Here is a 23,406-nt window from a genome sequence, read left to right as displayed (position 1 = left end):
CTGAACAGTGATTTTTCTCTGTGATTTATATTCAGTTTGCTCCTGTTCTGGAATGTAGTGTCTAAAAACCCCATGTTAGTTGGCTGACAGCTCTAGCAAGGCAAGTGCACCTGAATGCTAGTTCTCTTCCCACCATTTGGGCTGTGGAAAGGGGAGTGAGACAGCAAGATGGCAAAGCACCATGCCAGCCTGGGGCACTCAGAAAGTGCTTCTCAAAGTTAAAAGTATTTAAAAGTGTTGCAGGGAGAGGTGGGAGGGGATGCTAGGTCTGATCTAGCCTGGGTAACTGAAGTTATCCTCATAGAATCCAGAATCTGCTGGATACAGTGATCGTTGGGGTTGAGTTTCTAGTAGCTGGGTCCATTCAGAGTTTCATTTCTCATGCTCCCCATGCTAGTATATTTTCTAGTTAAATTAAGCTTTTATGCTGGCTAGATTGGCCCTTTGAAAATGTTTATTATTTTTAAATGCTGTTTTATTATTATTTTAAATTATTATTATTATTTTCAGTCAGACTTGCTGTGAAAAAGCAACAGAAAAGTGAAAAATTAGCCCTTGGTACTATTCTAAATTCTCACCTACAAAAAAATAATTCTATGTAGGAAATACTTAGAAGATATTTTTGTAACTTACTGAGTATCTTTCCAAACAAGAATTACTTTTTTCCTGTTCTCTCCTTATAAATGCCAAAAAAGCATTTAGGAGAAGTATTAAGTTTTAACAACTGACACATTTATTCCAAATAACTACAGAATTAATATTTTATGTAGAATGACAAAAACTAAGCCTTCTTGGTTTCTACTGTAGTTATGTTCATTTATTAGGGGGCCTGTACTGAACTTCACTTAGAATGTTGGCCTTCTGCCTCCTTGTCTTTACTGCTAGGTTTCAGTGAACTCTGACTGTAAATCCCCAAGTATAGGTTCAGATTCATGTCCTCCTTTTCTGCCTTCCCCCCCTCTTCCTATTCATTTACTCAAGATTTTTATTATAAAATAAACCCAATGTGCCACCTTTCTTTTAGTTGTTACATGTTATTTTACCAGATGGATGTGATATGTTCTGTAGAATATCATATGCTATGTTCTGTAGAATATTGTGGCATGCCTCTTTAACTGTATTAGAAAACACTGTTGTGAATGTGCTTACATAGACAGTTTCTCTCACTCTGAATGACTTCATTAAAATAAACTCATACGAGTAGGAGCTCTGGGTCAAATGGGGTAAATATTTTTATGGCTTCTAGTATGTGTTGCCAAATCACTTCCCCTTTAAAGGTTTGTGTCAAATGGCACTGCATTATACCAGCTTCTCACATGGCTTTCCGCCTCCCATCTTGCTCTCCCTGAACTGGCCTATGGGCTACTGCCCAGAATACTCCATCCCTCCTAGACTCGTCCTTCTCTCTCACATCACCTGTTTCAGTTGGTTTGGCCCATGTTTGAGTAGCTACATTGAGGTTTTCTTAAATGACCCTTATCTCCCAACCTCTTGTCTTCTCCCTCCTAGCGTTTCTGTAGCTCATTTTGTTTCAAACACTGTTTCTGCAAAACTACAAAACTACCAAAATGATGCTATCTTTTACACTCAGCGTGCTTCATTTGTAGTGGGTTGCCAGTCATGTACTGTTTTCCCAAGAGGAGCCCAGGTGCAGTTTACTTGCTTGAAATCATAACTAGTAAGAGTGAGGAGCCTCCTTTTCACAGTTTTGTCTTTCTCTGTTCCTTCCTTCCTTCCTTCCTTTCTTTCTTTTTTGGTTTTTGGAGACAGGGTTTGTATGTGTAGCCCTGACTGGCTGTCCTGGAACTCGCTCTGTAGACCAGGCAGGCCTCAAACTCAGAGGTCCGCCTGCCTCTGCCTGCAGAGTGCTGGGATTAAAGGTGTGCACCATTGCCTGACCTCGAATGATTTCTTATGGAATACAAAAAGAAAAGTCCTGCACACTGATGGGCATTTCCAAATCCTGTTCAATCTATGTTTCCAGTTTTATCTTCTGTGTGCCATCCCCTAATGTGTCCCATTTTTCTCCCAGAGCTGCTGGTTTCATGAATATGTGGTTCATACATCTACATCAAACACATAATATCCCTCAAAGTCCAGCTCGGTTATCCAGTGCCTTTGCTAGGCATCTCACCTCCTGTGGGTAGTCTTTTCATGTGACTTTACTATCTATCTATCTATCTATCTATCTATCTATCTATCTATATCTATATCTATATCTATATCTATATATAATTGTGTTATTATGTGTGTCTTTAATAAGAATTTTGAGATGAAAAGCAATATTTTATAAGAAAAGTAGTTTATGTATTTTGTTTAAAAAACTTTTAAAAATATATGTATTAAAATGACAATGTTTCCTTTTCCCCCCTCAGCATAGGGCTACTTTCAAATTTGAATCAACAGATGAAGATAAAAGAAAGGTAAGGTTTGGTGTGTGTGTGTGTGTGTGTGTGTCTGTGTGTCTGTGTGCCTGTGTGTGTGTGAGTGTGAGTGTGTGTGTGTGTGTGTGTGTGTGTCTGTGTCATTCCTGCATAGTTTAAGCGATGGACTTGTTTTCATCTGATGGTTATTGATTAGTTTTTGGTTTCACTTCAGTTTTCAGGAACCCTGAGAAGAAAGAGAGGTAGCAGGTTTAGGATGGGTTACACACGGTCCCTCTTGTTCAGCCCCACAGGATCCCCAGGCTTACTTAAGTTCAGGTGGAACTATCACTAGATTTTCTTACTGCTAAGAGGTTTACTTTTCTTGGTGGCAGAATTCCAGGTTGTGCACTGTGTCGGGCTAATATACAGCATGGCTATGACGGGCTGAGTTTGGGGAAAGCAGCTTTTCTTGCTGTGGTCCCTCATCTATATCATGTATCCTGTTAGCATTGTACCTACTTATATTGTCACAGTTGTCTAGGTCACCAGCTTCATAGTAACGGGACTGGAATTGAGAGATTCTCACACAAAGGAGTTACTACAAGAGAGGGTGCATCAGACATGGCTATGCAGTGTATGGTTGCCTTACTTGGTGGGTTAAGGAGTGATGCTAATGAGGATAAACCTGTCCTGCCTTTTTATTTTTCTGGGTTCTATACCTATATCCCAGGCTCACAGATCCCAGGGTCAGATAAGGCTATGGCTGAGTCAGTGTGCACCTCTTGGTGCTGGAAGGCTTGGCTTAGATGATGGTGGAGGATTGGTGGCCTTACAGGTGTCCATTTACCTCTCTCTACATCCAATGCCTGCTTCTCTACCTCCTAAGATTTATCCTCCTAATTCTAACCTTCATCTGGATGGTACATTAAGTTACTTACTTATTCATTGTGTTGGTTTTGAGATAGTGTTTCTCTGTGTAGTCCTGCCTGTCCTGGAACTTGCTCTGTAGACCTGGCTGTCCTTGAACCCAGAGATCCGTTTGCCTCTGCCTTGAGTGCTGGGATTAAAGACATGTGCCACCACTGCTTGGCACTGTGTTAGTTCTTGAGCTGTCCTTTCCCTTTCTGGTGACTTGTGGTTCTAGCTGTTTGTCCATAAATCTAGGACAGCAGTCTGGGCATGCCATTCTTAGCACCAATCGTGTGTGTATCTATAGACAGTCTTCAGGAAATAAGCCTCCCTACAAAACAGCTCAGTGTCTATGGAGGAGAAACTGGTAGTTAGCTATTTAGTTAAGATGCCTTTTGCTCTTTGACCAAAATATGTCACTTTTGGAGATCTGTTTTACCTTTAGATTGAACCCAAGTGAACAAAATTTTTTCATTAAAACATATATAAACAGCAAAACATTGAAAATAGCTGGTTACAGGATGTTGGGAAGAAACAACGGCACATTGATCGAATTTTATGAAGTAGTAAAAGTTCTATTCTGTGCTTTTGAAAAAGAACAAAGTAAGGCATTTAGAGAAAGCATATTGAATGATAGACTCATATTAGAAATTCAGATTAGGAAGGTAGCTGCTATATATTTGATTGGGAAAACCCATTCTACATTTGTAACATTAATGCGCTATTAGGGGTTAAACTTCAGAGTCTCTGATAGTGCTTTACTCAGCATTAAGAGCAAAAGAGATCACCAAGTCACTAAAGTGTTTGCCTCACCATCAGGACTCAACGTCAAGTTCATAGAACCAATGGAAAAATGCCAGGAGCAGTGACACATTTGTCATAAAAATGTGCATAAAAAACTAAATACAGATGTTTTACCCCATATAAATATTAGTTGAAAGGGAGTTTCCTGTATTAATTATACATGTTGTTTTATTCTAACCATTGTCCTCACTTGCGGTCTACATGGGCTTGATTCCAGCAACATTCCTCTAATACACACATAACCCCCAGATATACAAGCTTTATCCATCTAGTGTTTGCATATAAGTACACATCTTCCCATATACTTTAAATTATCGCTAGGTGCCCATTATAATGTGAATGTTTTGTAAAGTTATAGTGCCTTGTGAGTAATGATAAAAGTCTTGGTATGTCCAGTGCAGAGACTTTTTTCCTAGTAGTTTTGTTCCAAAGGTTGTTTGAATCTGTTGGCGTGGCGATTGCCCTCTGCTACTTTTAGATCTCTGGAGAGAGGAACCTCTGCACTAGTGTTTATTTCAGTTTGTGTGTAGGTTTCTGCTCCCTGGGAGGTCTGTTATAAACAAGTGTCATTAGGGACCTAGGTAGGTAATCTTCATTAATGGAAAGCAGTGGCAAACAATCCATTTCAGTCTCCAATGGATAAAACCATTACTGACTCTCTGATGTCCGCAGTGCCTGTCAGACAGTGAGAGGGGAACTGAGGGACAGCTCCAAGGCTAACAGTGTCAGAAGTTCTCTGTGGAAACAGTTGTAGGCACTTCTCTACATTGAGCCCACAGTGAAAATACAAGGAATCAAATTACTACATAGTTTTTTTTTTTTCTGTCCTTATACTGCCCTAATTGTGCTTCTAGAGCAGTTGTTCTCAACCTGTGGGTCTCGACCCCTTTGAGGGTCCCAAATCAGATATTTACATTATGATTCATAGAAGTAGCAGAATTTGAATAATGAAGTAACAACAAAATAGTTTGATGTTTGGGAGTCAGCACATCGTGAGGAACTATATTACAGGGTTGCAGCATTTGAAAGGTTGAGAAGCACTGCTCTACAGTAGCTACTTGGTTATAAAAATCCATAAAGTACAGTGCTTGCTAAAACATCCACCAAAAATCCACCCATAGTAATATCTTTCTTATATTAAAAAGAAAATTTTCTGACAACCTAGAATAGTGCAAGCAAAGCAGTGCCCTTCAGCCCTTCAAAAAAACAAAACAAAACCAAAAAAAAAAAAAAAAAAAAAAAACAAACAAAAAAAAAACCAGCATTATATTGGCTTTGTGCATTTGATGATCTCTACTACATCTGGTTCCTGACACTGTGTCATAGTTTTCAGTTTACAAAGATTTGCTTCTCCTGATTAGTGCCAAGAAGTATGGTGAGCATACTGCAGTGAGAAACTGAGGGTTCTGCTCACATTGCCGGGATGTGGGGAAGCCTTGTGTAGAAAGGATGCTCTACTATGCCGAGTTCTTCAGTCCTCATTGCTCAGGGGCTGTCTCTTCATAAACTTTTAAAGTAGATTCTGATGTACTGGAAATTATGATCTAATACTTTGTTGTCTTATTTCGCCACTGTGGAGACAGCATTTAAGCATCAGGCTTATGTTGGGATTTGGCAAATGGAATCAGCATATGGGGATTTGTATATTTTTCTTAAGGAGTAGAGTCAGATACAGTTCTAATGTTCGTGCATAGGATGCAAATTGTGACAGGTGCATGTGGGTCGCTGTGTGTTTGGATAGAAGCACCTGTGCTTGCTTTACATGTTCACCTGAAACATGTCAGTACATAACAAATGTATCATGCAAATGGGGAATAATCTGGAAACCTACATTGAGACAGTGAAAGTTCTTACCTTGGTTTTAACATAAAACATCCCAGCAAAGACTGTTGTGATCACAGTTGAAAAAGATGTGTCATAAAATGGATAGAGCTGGATGACAGCTCAAGGACAGAGTTTGCCTAGCATATGGGAGGCTCCGAGTTCAACCCTCAGTACTGGGTGTGGAGAGAGGAGTAAACCATTCACAGCTCCTTGACCTGTAACTAAGAATGTAGCATTATCAGCTGTGGAAAAGCTCCAGTTGTCCACGATACACTTCATTTTCCTTGTGCTCGCTTCGGCTGGAATGGTACAGAGAAGACTAGTGTGGCCCCTGCGCAAGGATGACATGAAAATTCATGAAGCCGTCAGTATAAAAACAAACAAACAAGCAAACAAAAAACCCATTTTCCTCAAAAGAATGAGTGTCCCACACCTAAACTTCCAGCGTATTTTATAACTGAGACTCATTAATGTTAAGCCGTCCGGTAGGTAGTTGCTGAGTTGAAATTGTGAGCTCAGCTCCTACTACTGAATGTGGCCCTGCAGTGATATAGACCAGGCTGGCCTGGAACTCATTGCTGGGATTAAAGGCCTGTGCTACTGTGCTGGCCCTTTCCCTCACTTTACTGACATCACTGCTGTGCCTATTCACTGGAATAGCTGGAGGCAGGGATGCTTGTTCTGAAAGCCTTGTCAAACTTCAAAGGAACAGCTTAATATGGCTTATAAATTTGAATCAGAATTTACTTGATGACGCTACCTAAGGGAACACATAGGCGCATGGTACAAATACAGTGCTCATTCTGCAACTAGTCTCTTCAGAGTTAATACTCTGGCTGGGGACAGAGCCCAGGAGTAGAATGCTTTCCAGTGTAGCCAAGGTTCTCAGTGCCCTCCCTCCCTCCCTCCCTCCCTCCCTCCCTCCCTCCCTCTCTCCCTCCCTCCCTCCCTGTCTCTCCCTGTCTCTTTGTCTCCCTCCCTCCTTGTATCCTGTCTCTCTCTCTTCCTCCTTGTCTCTCTCTCAGTTCAGTTGTAGAATACTTTCTAGCATATCCAAGGTTTTGGGTGCCTCTCCCTCCAACAGATAGTAACTTTAAATATTTTTTTATCCCATTAAAACATGTGCACACAGTGCAGATTTCACATCTCAAATTTTTGTTTTTAAAGTTCCTACCTAGTAGTAGCTCAAACCAAACAATTTGAGTTTTATTCCAAGCTGTACCTTTCAGTGTAGAAATTTTGCCAGAGAATTGAAGGGATAAATCTAGGGAGAAAGGGCAGTGATTCTAAAGTTAGGGTCTTTATGTGATCTTTAATACACAGACATGCATGCATGCATGCATGTATGTATGCACACATACATACATACATAGAGTGTGTATGTGTGTGTGTGTGCAAGTGCGTACCCATGTGAACATGGGAATAGCCATGACACTGTACATGTGGAGATCAGAGACTTGAGACATGGACTCTGTCTAGCCCCATCTGGGGTGGTGGCTGCACTTCAGGACCTGCTTTAGGAAACAAGGTCTCTGGATTCTGTTGTGTGCTGTGCTGCCCTGGGGCTTTTGCTGGTCCTCCTGTGTCTCCCTACCCTCTCTCCAGAGCAGCACACCAATGCCTTCTGGCACATCCTGCTTTTTCAGGCTCCAGCCTGAAGCTCAGCTCATCAGGCCTGTCAGCAACTGTCCCCCTGACCCACGCCGCGTGACCCTTGTGCTTCTTTTTCAGACTTCTGACTGGGGTGATATGAATAGTGTCTTTAATTGACATTACAGAGTTTGGGTATGTTTTCTCATCTAAACACCACAGTGCAGTGGATTTGTCTTTCAGCAATGATAGTGTATGGAGATTTATAAACCCTCATTCCAGTGAAACCTTTGAAAATTATTTTTTTAAAATTAATCTCGAGTATATAATGAAGAGAACATATACTGAAAACATTTTGTAACTCAGTAAGAAAAGTAAATGGATGATATGTGTACTGAGACCTCCAATAAACAGGTGCAGTAGGAACACTCCAGCTACTAGTTGGAGGGCTATTTTCTCAGGAGGGACACAATTTATATTCCTACTCCTGTTTCTCTCTTGCTGCCTTCAGAATTTTCTCCTTTAGCTTTTAGTAGTTGTTTTTCTCCTTCCACCGTGGACTCTGGGGATCTGATTCAAATTGACAGACTTGTTTTCCAAGTGCTTTCACTAGGTGAACCATCATGTGGCCCCTTCAGTGATTTTGAAAAGCATCCATGTAAAGCAGTGTGTCTGGAACGTGATGGTGAACAAATAGCATATATAAATACAATACTTTTGCCAGACTGCCACAAAGGTGAATGGCAGCAAAGCTGTATTATATTAAAATGACTCCAGATGGCAGCTAGAATCCCCAAGAACAAATCAGAAGAAGCAGAAGCGATAATAAACAAGGCCAATTATTGCGCCAGGAGGTGGTGGTGCATGTCTTTAATCCCAGCACTTGGGAGGCAGAGGCAGGCAGATCTCTGAGTTTGAGGCCAGCCTAGTCTATAGAGTGAGTTTCGGGACAGCCAGGGCTACACAGAGAAAAACTTGTCTTGAAAAACCAAAAAAAAAAAAGAAAGAAAAAAAATAATTTTAATTGTTGTTTTTGTGACTTTGCAGATATAATGTATCTAACAGTATTTCAAAAGACAAAAGGGTGATTACTGTCCAGGAACGATCCTTGTGTGCCTATGAATATTAATCTGGAGCAGATCATAAAGTGCATACACTGAGCCTCTGAGCAGTGGTTCTCAACCTTCCCGTGTCCAGCACTCCTCATGGTGTGCTCATCTCCAAACAGCTTTATTTCTTTGCTCTTCACAACTGTAATTTTGCTACTGTTACAAATTGTAATATAAATGTGTGTATTTTCTGATGGTCTTAGGTGACCATCCCAAAGTTGAGAACTATTGCCTTTAAGTAACAAGTACATAGCTCAGAGTTAGACGTTAAAGATTGTCAGACTGAGAGTAATTAAAGAAGATCTAAATAAATGAAAAAAAACATGTTTATGAATTGGAATACTTACTACTGCTAGAATATCGATATTATTCTCACTGATATACCAATTCAGTGTAATCCCTTCTAGAATTGTAGGTGGCTTCTAGTTAGAAGTCGACAGTTGTGAAATGAAAACAAACAGGACTGGGAACCAGTGTGAAAATGGCTGTGACTGTTACAAAGGAACCCACATCTCATTCAGAGATGCAGTTGGGGGCGGGAGAGAGCTTGGCTCTTAGGGGCACTGGCTGCTCTTCCTGAGGATCTGGGTTCAATTCTCAGTACCCATCTGACAGCTCACAACTGTTTGTACCTCCAGTTCCAGGGGATCTGACATATTCACACAGGATACATGCAGGCAAAACACCAGTGCACATAAAATAAAAATAAATAAAAATTAAAAAAAATGAAAATGGATCTAAGAGATAAAGATGTAAAACTTACTGGGAAAACCAGAAATCTCCATGCTTTCAGATGATACCAAAAGCATAAACAAAAACAGGCAAACTGGACATTGTGGAAATTAAAAACATCTATTCTTTAAAAAAAAAATACTACCAGGAAGAAAAACAAACAAAAAAAGATAACCTGCAAAATTAGAGAAAATACTGGAAAATCATTTATCTGTTAAAAATTTCACTTAAAATATATGAGGAACTCTTTAAATCCTTTATGTGTATGTGTGTTTTGCCTGTAAGTGTGTTTGTGTCCCATCTGCATGCTTGGTGCTTATTGAGATCAGAAGAGGGCGTTGAATACTCTGAATCTAGTTACAGGTAGTCATAAGCAGCTGAGCCATCCCTCCAGCCCTAGGAACCTTTCTTAATCAGAAGACAACTGAATTTAAAATGAACAAAGAATTGAAGAGCTAGGTTTCCAAAATAAAAAATTGACATCATTAGTTATCAGATAAAGGTAAATCAAAACCTCCATAAAACCCAACTTGCCTCTACTGGCTAGAAAAAGAGATAATAACAAGTATTGCTAAGAATGCCAAAATACCCATTCCTTCACACACTACTTGTAGGAAGTGGTACAGCCAGTGTGGAAAATAATCTGGCAGTTACTCACAAAATTAAACCAGTTACCATCTAATATACCTGTTATACCCCAGGCATCTAGAGTGGCTCTTATGAGTGTGTTACAAAAAGAAATGTGGACATAGCCCACACAAAACTACACACACACAGGTTTGTTGCTTAATAATCAAACAATAGAAACAACCCAGATGTCCATCAGCATGTCAGTGATGAACAAAATATGGTATATTCCTGCAACAGAATATTATTCAGTTAAAAAAAAAAGAGGTAAAGTAACTAGTGCATGCTAATGGTGAATGGACTTTGAAAGTGTGCTTTGTGAAGGAGGCCAGACAGATGTGGGATTTCTGTTAGTGTGAAACGTCTTGGATAACAGATCTTTAGTGACAAAAAATAGATTACTGGTTGCCAGGGACCTAGAACCAGGAAAGGAGCTGGGATTTACTGCTAATGGGTATTGAGTTTCTTTTGGGAGAGATGAAAATATTCTAAAATTAGATAGCAATGATGGCAGCACAAGTGTGAATATGTACTCTAAAAAAATGGACAGTATACTTTGACAGGATGGCCTTCATGTGAATTATATCTCAATAAAAATGACATGAAAACAAGTATTACTAAAGTAATAATGTGCCTTTCGCCTTCGAAGCCCCATCTGTCTGTGTGCACATTTAAGCCTCGCAACAAAGCTTTAAAGTCTGTACTACAGTGGTTTTTGTTTTACAGGAGAGGAAACCAAGCATACAGAGAAAATGCTCTGAACTAGTGAAGTGGTAGGCCGGAAGTGGCCTCAGCAGCCTGGTCCGTAGCCCTGTGTCACACCATGTCAGGCTGTCACACCATCATGTGGCTTATAACCTCTCTGACTTAGGTGGTGTCCAGGCTTCGAGGTTGGCTGTGGAGTGTAGACAGACCACTGAGCCGATTGCCAGCATTGAAGGACACAAGAGGACATGCTTGCCATGAGGGGCTGGGTAGATAACTGGAGGACTTGACCTCTAGAATTTAGGTGTGTTGCAGAGTTTTTCCAGATATGTTAGAATTTTGTTGCTGTTGTTAAAAGTGTAAGGCTCTTTTCAGTACTTCATTTCTCAGAACTGCTCACATGTCAGGGAAAGTGGAATGCTTATATGTCAGTACTTGATAGAACTCACAGGGACTAGACATGGCCAGTGATTCTAATTACTGTCATCCTCAGGATTGCTAATTAGCAGAGAAACTTGAACCAAATCAATTTAATGATTGTTCCTCACAGCTCTTCTCAGTCTTACCTAGCCAGTGGGTCTGTCTGTAGTGCTGAGAAATGATCACATCCAAGAAGGGAAGGGAGATAGAATTTAAGAGTGAAATAAAACTTCATCCACAGAGACTGTATCTGTTCAATAAATAAATAAAACATTGATGTAAATAAGCATGGACTAAGATGAGTGAGTATTCATTTAGAAAAATTGTTTGGCTTTTTTTAAAATAAAAATATTCTTTTCTATGGCCATTATTAAAAGCATGTTTTACTATTCTAGCAGTAATTCACTAACTATTCAGTATTTTTAAAATACAATTTTTGAATAGTTATCTTATAGAACGGACAATCAATTACTAACTTATTTCCTACTACTGGTGTGGTAACTTGCCTTCCCTCCATCCCTACCTCCTCCCTCTCTCCCTCCCTCCTTCTGTCTCTCCATTCCTCCCTCTCCCTCCCTGCCTCCCTCCCTTCCTCTTCTTTCTCTTCTCCCTTCCCTCCCTCCCCCTTCCCTCCTGCCCATCATGTCTGTTTCTCCTTCTTTCTTGTTTATGCTTATTTGCTGTATACAAAGGGCAAAGGTTTATAACTATCAGGTTCAGGTGACTTGACCTTCAGTTCTGGTTAAAAACTAAAATTAGATCCCTGTGGAATATGTATCCACTGACGTCTGGTGGAGAGTATGGGCATAACCTTGACATCATCCAAGGGAGTTTGGTTTGACTATAAAAATTCCTTGGACATCTCTCTTTAAAAATTTAAAAATCCCTGTGACTTTTGTGCTGTAATTTATAATGCATCCCAGCAGTTTAGTATCACCATGGTCCAGGGGAAGCACCAGGACTGTGGCACGGGCCTCATCCCCAGGTGAATGTACAGAGTCCATTTTAAGGTTGGAACCCTGTCCCGTCACTCAGAGTTGCTGGTTGATTTCAGTGAGTGCAGATGAAGTAGCATGGTAGGCAGGATGGGAAAATAGCAGGGCAAGTCCATGTTCATTGAAGAGAAAGTGGCAGGCTGTAAATGGAGCTTATTTCAATACCTCTACAACAGAAGAACAAAATGCTTTTAAAAAAAGATGAACATTTAGAACTGTGTTTAAGGACTCAGGTCTGTTTAAGGAGGGGAAAAAACCACAGTCACCATTTTCCTCACTGGCCTAATTTAATGCAGAGTAATGTTTAATGTTAAGAATGCCCATTTACCTTTATTTCTCACATATGACAAGTATCACATACATATCATCCCCTTTAATTCTCCCAACAACCCACAAAATAGGTACTCTTGACAGATGAGGAAGTTGGAGAAGCTTGCCATTTCATCTGAAGTCATGAAGCTGGGAGTGACACCCAGAGCTTTAGCAACCTGTTAAATATTCTGTAGCTCGCAGTGCTTGAATAGTAGCATGCTTTGCACGTGTATTTGCAGATAGTCAGTGTTTCAGACATACCTAGGGGAGAGCAGAAATACATCACAGCTTGCCTCCTTCCAAGTTGATAAGAGAGATGTCTCTCAACAAATACAGTTCAAGGTCACAAGTGTTCAGTTCTGAGAGCAGAGATGAAGTACTCTGGACTTAAAGCTATAAGAGATTACGTCCTGCTTTGGGATGGTGAAAAAGATGGCATTATTTTGAAGATAGGAATAATTTAGCAAGATGCAGCTGTGAGGACTCTAAATATGGGAGATTAAAAAATGGAAATCGGGTGTTAAGGAGTTACTGTGTCTGCACCAAGGGAATTGTGACTCTGAAGGTCACTTATAGGGACTCTGAGCTCCGTCTAGCCATTGAGCTTGCATGTGTCTTATTTGGCATGACCACTGTGGAACTGTGACAGGTCGTCTTGCTGCCAACTTCAGAAGAAAGTCCCTCGCTCAGTGAGTACTGCTGACTGAGTTTTCCAGTTGGACACCAGGGAGGTCTTTGGCTTCCCTTTCTTCTCCCCTTTCAAATCACCCAGTTCTACAGTTTCCCCTCCACGGTCTCAGTTCAGACCTCTGTCATTTCTCACGGGGCCCCTTCATAACCTGGTCCTGCCTCTCTTTTGTTGTTGTTGCTTATGTGTTTTCCACATTAAGTCAGTGTCGGTTGTTCCCGAGGTACAAGTGTAATAACCATTCTCCTGCTTAGCACTCACTGTAAGTTCCTCTCCTCTCTCTGCATCCAGACTCTGCATCCTCTCTCTCATCAACAGCCTGGTCTGTCTCCTCTTTACAGAAAGAAAGGAAGACAGCATCTCTCCACCAGACGGTCCCTCTGCATACCTCCATGTTTCTTTTCTGTGTCTTGAGAGGTCCCCACTGTCCACTTTCCCTGCTCCAAGTACAATTTAGAAAGGTCTGTATCAAGGTACTTTGTGGTCCAGTATTGCCAGGTCCTACTTGATCTTTTGTCTGCATTTGAAACACCCAAGCATTTCATCCATAAAATGCTTTCTTCAGTTTCCCAGAACACCCACACTTTAAATTTCCTCTTAAAAACTAGTCATGGTGTTGGCATTTTCCAGGGCTCTTGTACCTTTTCTTTCTGTTTTCTCTATGCAGTCTAATCCAGTCACAAATGAAGTGTTCCTACTCATACAGAAAGCATTGCTTCCACAGCTGCTTATGGCTCTGCCATATACATCCAGCTTCCTCTGACATTTTTGTAAGTATATCAAATGTAGTGACCTTACAGGGTTCTCTAAGCCTGTGCTTTCCTGAGTCATCCCTGCTTTGTAAGTGTGTTGGAGAAGCCAGGAATTTTCTCACAGACTGCAAGTGCTTTCCGTCCCCTGCTGACTACAACTGAAGCTGCATTTGCTCTACCCCTTGCTTCTCTGCAGACAGCAGCCAGGTCGTTTTGGTTTTAACATTTTCACTGGGTTTAGCTCTTCTTTGCATAAATTCTTGAGTGACTTTTCACAGCAGGTGAGCTGTGGGGCTCCGCACGTCCGGTTTCCTACTCAGAGTTTCATCTCCCAGCAGCTTGCTGCTAGTCTCACTGCATACATAGGCTTTCAATACTGCAAACATCCCTGGCTCACCTGTGCTCTCCACTCTGTGGTTAACAGTTTCTCACATTCTCAACTAGCCTTAAGTATCACCCACGCTGATGTTCCTCCAGTTCCTTAGCAAAGCACCCTGCCTCCTTCCGTTATAATGCTTCGTTATATTTTAGCTGTTTATGCTTATTTCTGCTTTCTCCATTAGCCTGTGATCTACTCAGCATCAGAATTACACCTTTGTCCACCCCCTCCCACAGTACCTTGAAAATCCCACATTCTCAAAATGTATGCTAGGTGGTTGCTCAGTGTTGCCAGTGAAGGGGCTGATTTGTGTTCTTCAGGACACTTGACAATTCCCATAGATGTTTTTATTGTGATGACTTGGTGGCAGTGCTGGTAGAAACTTAAAATTCCCACAAATGTCCTAAAACACAAAACAACCTTCCAAACAAAGACTTTTCTAATCCAAATTGTCAGCACTACAGGAAACTTGTGGTATTGATCTATGAGAAATACTGACCACATTAATATTGCTTGTATCTTCTTGTACCTCCCCACTTGGCTCTGAGTTCCTAAGACTTTTACCATTGTCAAACTTCACACCTAGACTGGACTGCCATTCCTATGTTGTGCTGGAGACAGGAACAAGAAAGAGAAAGCTGAAGCCACCATCTTAGACAGGGCATGATGACCCTGCATTGGCAGGAGCTCATTGGCACTGTCTCTGAATAGCTGACAGAAGCCATGTAGCCAAGCAGCCATGGGTTGGTCACTGCTGCTGTGCTACTACCTAAGAGGGAAGGTAGATTCACTGGTGGGCAACTCTCCATGTCTCCCTCAGCCTAGTGATGAAACCCTGGATCAGCATGCTTACGATTCTTTGTCTGTTTTCGTCTCTGGATTCCAGTTACTTTTAGTTCCTTGTTATAGACAACTTAGCAAAAACAAGATGCTTATCTGTAACCGTGCCTCACAGGTGAATTGTATTCATTGTGTCCTAAATGCTGGAGCATAGTACTTTTGTGAAATACAGTTGAAATTAACCACTAAAAGAAATAACCATACACTTAGTTGTCCCAGCAACAATAACCTGTCTCAGGTTCTGTCCTCATCTTTCTATGGTCTAGTAACAAACAGGCTATGAATGGGCAAGTACCCAACCAGCATGGTATTTCCTGAAAGCCTCTTTTGGGATTACATGTAGATGGTGATGCCATGTCTTTAAACAAAGGTATTTTCTTTATGTTCAAAACTTGCAATTTGCTTTTAAAATAGTTTTAGAAGACACATCCTAAGAGTGTATAGGTGATAGGAGATCATTTGAATGCTCATGTTTGCTTCATAGCTTATCTTGCTTGTTTCACAGCTGAAGCCAAAGCTGACCTTAGTTCTACAGATGCATAAGGAAACCCTGCCATTCCTAAGCTGGGAATCCACTGATTTTTCTGGATCAGCTGCATTTCATGTTAAAGTTGCAGTGACAACAGGAATTACATTCAGTGTGTTCCATAAAAGTTATATTTATGAAGGCCTGGAGAGATGGCTCAGCAGTCAAGAGTGCTTTTCTTCTAGCGGACCCAAGTTCAGTTCCTAGTGCCCACATCGATAGTTCATCACTGTCTGTAACTCCATTTCTAGGGTATCTAATGCTCTTTTCTGGCCCCTGAGGGTACCAAGCATGTATGTGGTACATACACATACATGTAGGCAAGATACTTTTACACATGAAATAAAATAAAATCCTTTTTTAAAATTGTGTTTTTTATAAGGACCCTGTGGCAGTTGGGAAAACGAGCTAGCTACCTTTCCAGTCCTATGTGTTCTTAAGTACTTGTATTTTTGGAAAACAAGTTGATATCTAAAAAGTGGTATTACTTTTCAATAGTAAAAAAACTGTCTTAACTTTCATTTTATGAGGTGTGTTGGTCACCAGAAATGACATGGTCAGGAGAAATGAGGATTGACAACTGCTAGAGAACAGAAATTCATGTCTTTAGCTGCTGGGTGACTTGTGCAAACTTTTAGGTGTAAAGTATAAACTCTGTAGGCATCTCTGACTTCTTGCCCTTTTTTCATAGGCCTCAGTTTCCTAGTCCTTTTGTCTTTTTGTAGCTTGGGCTATTCTAATTCATTTTCATGCTAACTTCCTCTTGTGGCTGAAGAAGAAAGGGACTGTGTAGATTTTTATTGTTTTTGTTTTGGGGTTAGAAGGTAAAGATACCTGTGTACTATAACATATTCACATGTTACATTTTATATTTATTTAAATCCATAGTTATTTTCATACTCTTCTTTAAAATTATGTGTATAGGTGTTTTGTTGTTATGTATGCCTGTACTATGTGTGTGCAATGCCCATTGAGGCCCGAAGTTGGAGTTACATCCCTGGAAACGAGTTACTGATGATTTTGAGCCTTCATGTGGGTACCAGGAATCAAAACCAGGGCCTCTGGAAGAGCAGCAAGTGCTCTTAATGACTGAGCCATCTCTCTAGTCCTGTATTCTAGGTTTCTTATACAGAAAGATAGATGATTTCTTTCTTGAAAAAAATTGTGTGGTGGTAAAGATTGTTTGATTTTACTCCAGGATTGTACCATGTGAGAAATAGCATGCCCAATATATGTGTTTGTTTTCAATTTGACAGATCTGAAATAGAAGCATTTTTCTGCCCTATATAATTTTAATGACTGCCATACTTAACTCTAGCTCTAGATGCCACTTATTTAAAATACAGCCTTAGCAGTGACGTTAAGACTTTAAAAGGAAGCCTTGTACCAAATGAGGCAGGTTGAGTTGATATGGATATAGATCAGATACAGCAGGTTGAGTTGACATGGGTATGGTATTTTTTTTTTTTTCAGCATGTCAAGTAAAGCTCACTGTTACCTTTATTTAGAATATATTTACATTAGAATTCATACTTCTATTAGTTGTGTGCATAGCCTGTATCAGGAAATTGCCTGTGACCTGGGAGTCTTAGCAAAATCATGTTTGACCCCAGGTAGCTTCTTTTTGAAGAGTTAAAGTCTAATGATAGGCTAATAGAACCTTTATTTTAAAAATCTTATTGGGGCTGGAAAGATGGCTTAGCAGTTAAGAGCACTGACTGTTATTCTAGAGGGCCTAGGTTCAATTCCCAATATCCACAGAACAGCTTACAACTTGTCTGTAATCTAGTTCCAGGGGACCTGAAACCCATGGCAAAACACTAATGCACATAAAATAAAATTTAAAAAAAAATTAAAAATCTTATTGGCTATATCTGTTACTTTTAAAAATAATGGAATATATAAAAATGTCTTAATGGAATGATATCAGTTGCTTGGTCTATATATGAGATTAAGTTTGAGAGATGCAGACATGCAGTTTAGGAAGAAAGCTAACATTGAATTTTGAGGTAGTGTCACTAAATTTGACAGTATAGATACTTTTGAAACACAAGATAAGAGCTGGAGAGAGAGTTAAGCTGTCAGGAGCACTTGCTGCTCTTCCAGAGGACCTGGTTTGGTCCCATCACCCACGCCTGGCAGCTCACAACTGCTTGTAACTCTAGCTGCAAGAGAGCCAGTGCCCTCCTCTTGCCTCCATGGCATCCACACACAGCTATGAATCTCTTCTCCAGCTTTAGCCCTGATTCCCCTTTGCCCTGTTAAGATTAAAGCTATGGAAGATACTTTATTCTGATGATCTGAGATAAAATATGTGGTTTTAAGAGGAAAAAAAAAATGATTGGACCAAGAAGGACAGTGACTGCATCCTCCAGCTCTTTCTGTGCACCGATCCAGTGCCCAGTGCAAGTTCCTCTCCCTCCCTCTGGTCCTCAGTTCCCATATCTATAGAAGAAGTGGGGGATGTGTACCAAGCAGAAGCTGTTGTCTGGCTCTGATGTTTTTGTGATTTATATAAAAATTAAAGTCCGCTTACAGCCAGGTCTTTAGCCTACACTGGCAGAAAACATTCTGTTTGAAATAGTTTCAGCCAAATAATTACTTTTGCATCCTTGCTCTTGTTTTTTAGAAACTCTGTGAAGGCATATTTAAAGTCCTTGTAAAGGATGTCCCAACAACATGTCAAGTGTCCTGCCTGGAAGTACTCCGCATTCTCTCCAGAGACAAAAAGATTTTAGTTCCTGTAACAACTAAGGAAAATATGCAAATACTGCTGAGACTAGCCAAGCTGCACGAGTCGGATGATTCTTTGGAGAAGGTGTCAGAGTTCCCTGTTATTGTAGAGTCGTTAAAGTGTCTGTGTAACATCGTGTTCAACAGTCAGATGGCCCAGCAGCTCAGCCTGGAACTGAATCTCGCTGCAAAGCTCTGTAACCTCCTAAGAAAGTGCAAGGACCGAAAGTTTATCAACGACATAAAGTGCTTTGACTTGCGCTTGCTCTTCCTCTTGTCACTTTTGCACACTGACATCAGGTCACAATTGCGCTATGAGCTCCAGGGACTACCGCTGCTAACCCAGATCTTGGAAAGTGCCTTTAGCATCAAGTGGACCGATGAGTATGAATCGGCCATAGACCATAATGGACCTCCTCTTTCACCTCAGGAGACAGACTGTGCCATTGAGGCCCTCAAAGCTCTCTTCAATGTGACGGTAGACAGTTGGAAGGTGCATAAAGAGGTAAGGTTGGGAAGAGTACACATGTCTGTCTGGAATTAAGTATCTGAGTTGCTACACACAAAAGAGAAATGCTAAGTTGGGAAGTGAAAAACATCCCAGTTTCCTTCATTAGTGGGTTCTCTAAACTGTAAGGTGTTTTTTAAGTTGTATTCTTTCAAGGGCTGGAGAGATAGCTCAGGGGTTAAGAACACTAGCTGCTCTTCCAGAGGACCAGGCTCTGTTCCCAGCACCCACATGCTGACTCAGAACCATCTGTAACTCCTGTTTCAGGGGATTTGATGCTCTCTTGTGGCCTCTGTGGCCAGCAGGCATACATGTGGTGCAGACCCACATGCAAGCAAAACACCCATTTGCATAAAATAAATAAGAGTAGGATAAAGAAGAGCTGCCGTGTTGTAGGATGGCAGGTAGAATATTCTGAGTTGTATAATCATTTATCTTTTTTGAGTGCCCTTCGAGAACGTGGTTTGAATAATAGACCGGAGAGAAACAGTAGGCTAATGATAGGTACTTGTATTGACTGCCATCTTAAAAGTTAAGATAAACCTAGTCAGTTGAACTTGGCCAACCAAAGCTGATGTCTGTGGAAAAGGGTAAAAATCATGGAATACACTGTCCTTACAGACTCCAAGGTGTTGCTTTGTAGTGCTGTGAAGCCCTAAGAAGTCTAAACCCAGTCAGATATTTATGGATACGTATGACCCTAGGAAACAGGCTAGTCACACCACATAGGGGCCAGTGTTGTTTTAAACTACCTACTTTCTAGCTTAAGATTTCTCTCTGTGGCCTGGACCTTCCAGCAACCCCAAGTGAGGTGGATTTGATAGTTTATATTTGAGTTGCCGCAAGAAAAATGTGCTGTTAAACATGAAATTTAGTTTGAGGAAGCCCATAGTTTTAAGTGAAGGGGACGTTATCATTCATCAAGAACCCAAGCATTTCCCATTTTCTTTTTCATTAACTTTAAAAAACCAGGGCAGTTCAGCTCCTGCCTTTGAGGTTAACCTTTTGCCCTGTCTATTTGAAGTAATTGTCACCCAAGTTTTTGGCAGTAGCCTACTGGAGAAGGGTTATCTCAGCTCAGGTATAGTGGGAACGCACAGGCATCTGAGCTGTACAGCACAATCTATATTTGAAAGCAAATATTTGAAGATGAGTGCTAGCAGCTGTTTCAGATGGCTGCAGTGTAGTCAGCTTTCTGAGACTTGGCAGGGAAAGATGTGCAAAGCCCACATGCTCCATTTATGCTCTGAAACCAAATATTTGGAAGTATTTAAAATGTTATGTCTCTGCTTATATGGTGCCTTCTGTGCTTATTTTTCTTACACTTGTTTTGGTGTTTTTAAGATCTCCATTGAGTTGTAAAAGCGCCTCTGAGACTGTTGGTTTATATGTGTCATGAATGTGACACTAGACCAATACTGAAGTTTTCAGAGATATAAACAGACTGAAAATAGGATCTCTGACAACCTACTTATAACAGGGTGTCCTAATGTGGCTCTGTATTCAACAGTCGCTCAACAGACATTTATAAACAATTGCTAGACATTGTCCCAGGCATTGTAGAATGCACTGGCAAATGCTAAGCATTGTCTGCCTTCATGAAACTTTGGTTTTGTACACAGAACCAGGTATTAAGTCATCACATGGTTGTGTTTAGTGTTAGGGGGGAAGTGCCCTGACTGAGCACTTGTGAACCAGCCGCCTGCAGAGTGCAGGGGCAGAGGTTTCCTAGAGTTGCAGCCCATTTATAAGACACAGGACCAAAGCACAGAGTGCCTTTTTCTGGGGGCACTCACAACTCAGCTCCAGTACAGACTGGGTAGGAGAGCCCACTTCCCTGGAATCCCGAGTCTTCTGTTTTTATCAGACCAAGGATATTTACTTCAATTGAGTGAGTCAGTGGAATGGTTAATGCTTTAATACCACCCAAAGTAAAGCAATATGAAAAAGCTACTGAAGAATCCGTTTTAAAATAAGTAATATTTTTCTTCTTAGGAAATTAATGTAGTCACATAGAAAAAACCACATAAGGGACAAAACTACAAACTGCCTGCAGACTCAGCGCTCAGAAGAGTGCTGCTTGCTCTTGGCAGCCATTCTTTATTGCATGGTGTGAATAGAAAGAAGCATCTTTACAAAATGCAGTCATCTTCTACTCTATGTCTGTCCCCACGCTGTTCTTGGAGAGCAGTGGTTTTCAGGGCTAAGGCTGTGACTGAAGAACACCTCCTAGCATTTGTGAGGTCCAGATTTGAGTCTCCAACTTGCCAGAATAAATCGTTTTTAAGAAAAATCTTTCCAAATGTGTTCCTTCTGGCACAGAGGTACCTAGGAGTAGCCTCTGGGGGTGAGTCTCCTAGGCTCCTCCTCTCTACGCTGAAAAGAGGAATTTTAAAAAGAAAAAAGGAGCCTTTAAAATTTTATAAACCTTTGGGGGAAAGTAGCTATTGCTATCGTCTCTTTAAACTTGTATTAAAAGGTTCTGCAGCCAAGTCAAACTTGATAATGACTTTCTCACTCAGAAATACCTAAGATGATGAATCTTAGGAAAGAATATTTGTGAGTTTAAAAACACATGTGAGCATAAATAATACTGATGAATATAAATATAAAAATAGAAGTATTTATATTTATCAACTTTTAATAAATCTGCTTTCTCATTTAAGCATGAATATAATGAATTTTCTTGTGAAATCTCTATTCCTGAAATTGATAGGTCAAAGGATTTCAATAGTTCAAGTTTTTTTTTTTTTCTAAATATGTATTGTCTGAGTGAGTCCATCTACATTCTTTTAAACCCTAGGCACCTGACTAAAGATGTTTTTGTTTTTTGTTTTTCGAGACAGGTTTCTCTGCATAGCTTTTTAGACCAGGTGAGTGTCGAACTCACAGAGATCACCAGCTTCTGCCTCTTGAGTGCTGGGTTTAAAGGCATGCACCACCACTGCCTGGCTCTGACTAAAGATTTTTATGCCTATGTTATACTAACAGTTAAGGAAAATAGCGATGTTTGGCTTTGGTTTTAACTGTTTCAGCAGGTATTTTTATAACTTCTTTCATTTACATTTCACCAAAAGCAGAAATAACGGCTGGATTTTTCTTGAGGTTTCACGGATTTGTACCACGTCTTCCTGCCTCAGTGCTAAATTCCTGCCTCCTGCAAATGCATTGTAGTGGGTTAATCTGAAGATTCCTGTCCTTAGAGCTGCTGTCATCTCCACTTGTGAATTCCGCTTTCCTCCCCCTCCCTCCACCCTTCCCACTCTGCACTCACTCTCTCCTATAACCCTCTTCCTCTCTTTCCTCTCCCTTTCTTAAAGGGTGAAGTGATGTCTCTAGCAGAGTGTAAGTATAGTTCTAGAAAGGGTAGTTTTAAAATAATCCTGTCTTTCCTATTTTATTTCCCCCAGTATATCTGTTGATGGATCCCTGACTTAGTTCTCTTTCCCACGTATCACGCAGTGAGAAAGCAGAGGGTCAGCAGACAGCTAGGTGCCCATTGAGAAGCTCAGAAGACAGTGCAGGTAACAGGAAGCACCAGAAACACTGGCTGAGGATACCACATAGGAACAGAAGGCTTGCTCTAGAGAGTTTGAAGGGACTGTGGGAAAGGCTAGGATATTAGAAAAGAAAAGAAAAGAAGCTCCAGGCTATGCGGTGTTTAACTGTTGAAATGCTTCAACATTTCAACAGTTAATTATATTGTGCAGGTTTGTGCCAGGTCCTTGACAAGGCACAAATACAAGGTAAGCATAACCTGCTCTAAGGCACTAACAACCATTAGAGAAAGGCATGCACACTGTTGTCTGTAAGAGAGCTTTAGTTTATGTTTCTAGAGTTCTGAGTGAAGAGGTCACATCTGAAGAGGTTGTCCATACTGAGTCATGGGGCAGTAGAGAAAAGCCTGCATAAAGGGCATGTGGCTGCGTGAGGGACCTGGAGTCCCTCAGGCTGTATTGCAGGACACACCTCTGGTGACAGCATTCGCCTGTTCATTGGTGCAGAGCTCCCATGACCTAAACACCCCCTTTTTTCTTCTTTCTTGGTTTTTCCAGACAGGGTTTCTCTCTGTGTAGCCCTGGCTATTGGGGAACTCTCTCTTAAGACCAGTCTGGCCTCTAACTCAGAGATTACCTGCCTCCTGAGTGCTGGGGTTAAAGGCGTACGCCACCAGCGCCCTGCTGACCTTAAACATTTCTAAAGGACCTTTATCACCCATGTTGATTACCACACCAATCAGATTCCGGTATGAAAGTGAAGAGCCACTTTAACCATGCATAGCAGAAACAATGCCATGTAGTCTGTGTGCTTTTTCTCAGGCATGGGCTAACTAAGTCAGCCTGTGGATGAAAGTGTACGAGAAAAACACTTTTGTAAATAAAGTGGAATCTTCACAGTTTGCATGAGGGTGGAAAGTAGTAGTAAATAATAGGCTGTAATTAAGAAGTGACAGCTGTGTAAAGAGATCTCACGGTTTCCCCTGTTTTTACTCTCACTTTGACCCTGTCACCACTCCAGCCTGCTTGCCTCACCCTCCTCCCTTGTCTTTGTCCCAGAGGACTTCCCTTCTTCTCTTCCTTGGGATGT

General features: G+C 40.9%; 1 protein-coding gene and 1 non-coding gene across 7 annotated transcripts in view; both read left to right on the top strand.

Moving 5' to 3' along the window:
* The window catches only part of Ric8b (RIC8 guanine nucleotide exchange factor B), a 91,325-nt gene that overhangs the window by 5,233 nt on the left and 62,686 nt on the right, over positions 1-23,406 (top strand). For 4 of the 6 annotated variants that reach the window (XM_051206253.1, XM_051206257.1, XM_051206256.1 and 1 more), the window contains exons 2-3: positions 2,376-2,423; positions 18,208-18,816. In XM_051206253.1, the coding sequence (XP_051062210.1) occupies positions 2,376-2,423; positions 18,208-18,816 (657 nt within the window). The remainder of the gene's footprint in view (positions 1-2,375; positions 2,424-18,207; positions 18,817-23,406) is intronic. The other 2 variants (XM_051206255.1, XM_051206259.1) reach the window with 1 other exon arrangement.
* LOC127237858 (U6 spliceosomal RNA) lies at positions 6,174-6,279 on the top strand. Its single transcript, XR_007835883.1, has one exon. It is a non-coding gene; the product is annotated as a U6 spliceosomal RNA (small nuclear RNA).

The sequence above is a fragment of the Phodopus roborovskii genome, unplaced genomic scaffold, assembly GCF_943737965.1.
Source record: "Phodopus roborovskii unplaced genomic scaffold, PHOROB, whole genome shotgun sequence".
NCBI lineage: Eukaryota > Metazoa > Chordata > Mammalia > Rodentia > Cricetidae > Phodopus > Phodopus roborovskii.
The sequence above is the reverse complement of the archived record's forward strand: the minus strand, read 5'-3'. Positions and strand labels throughout refer to the sequence as shown.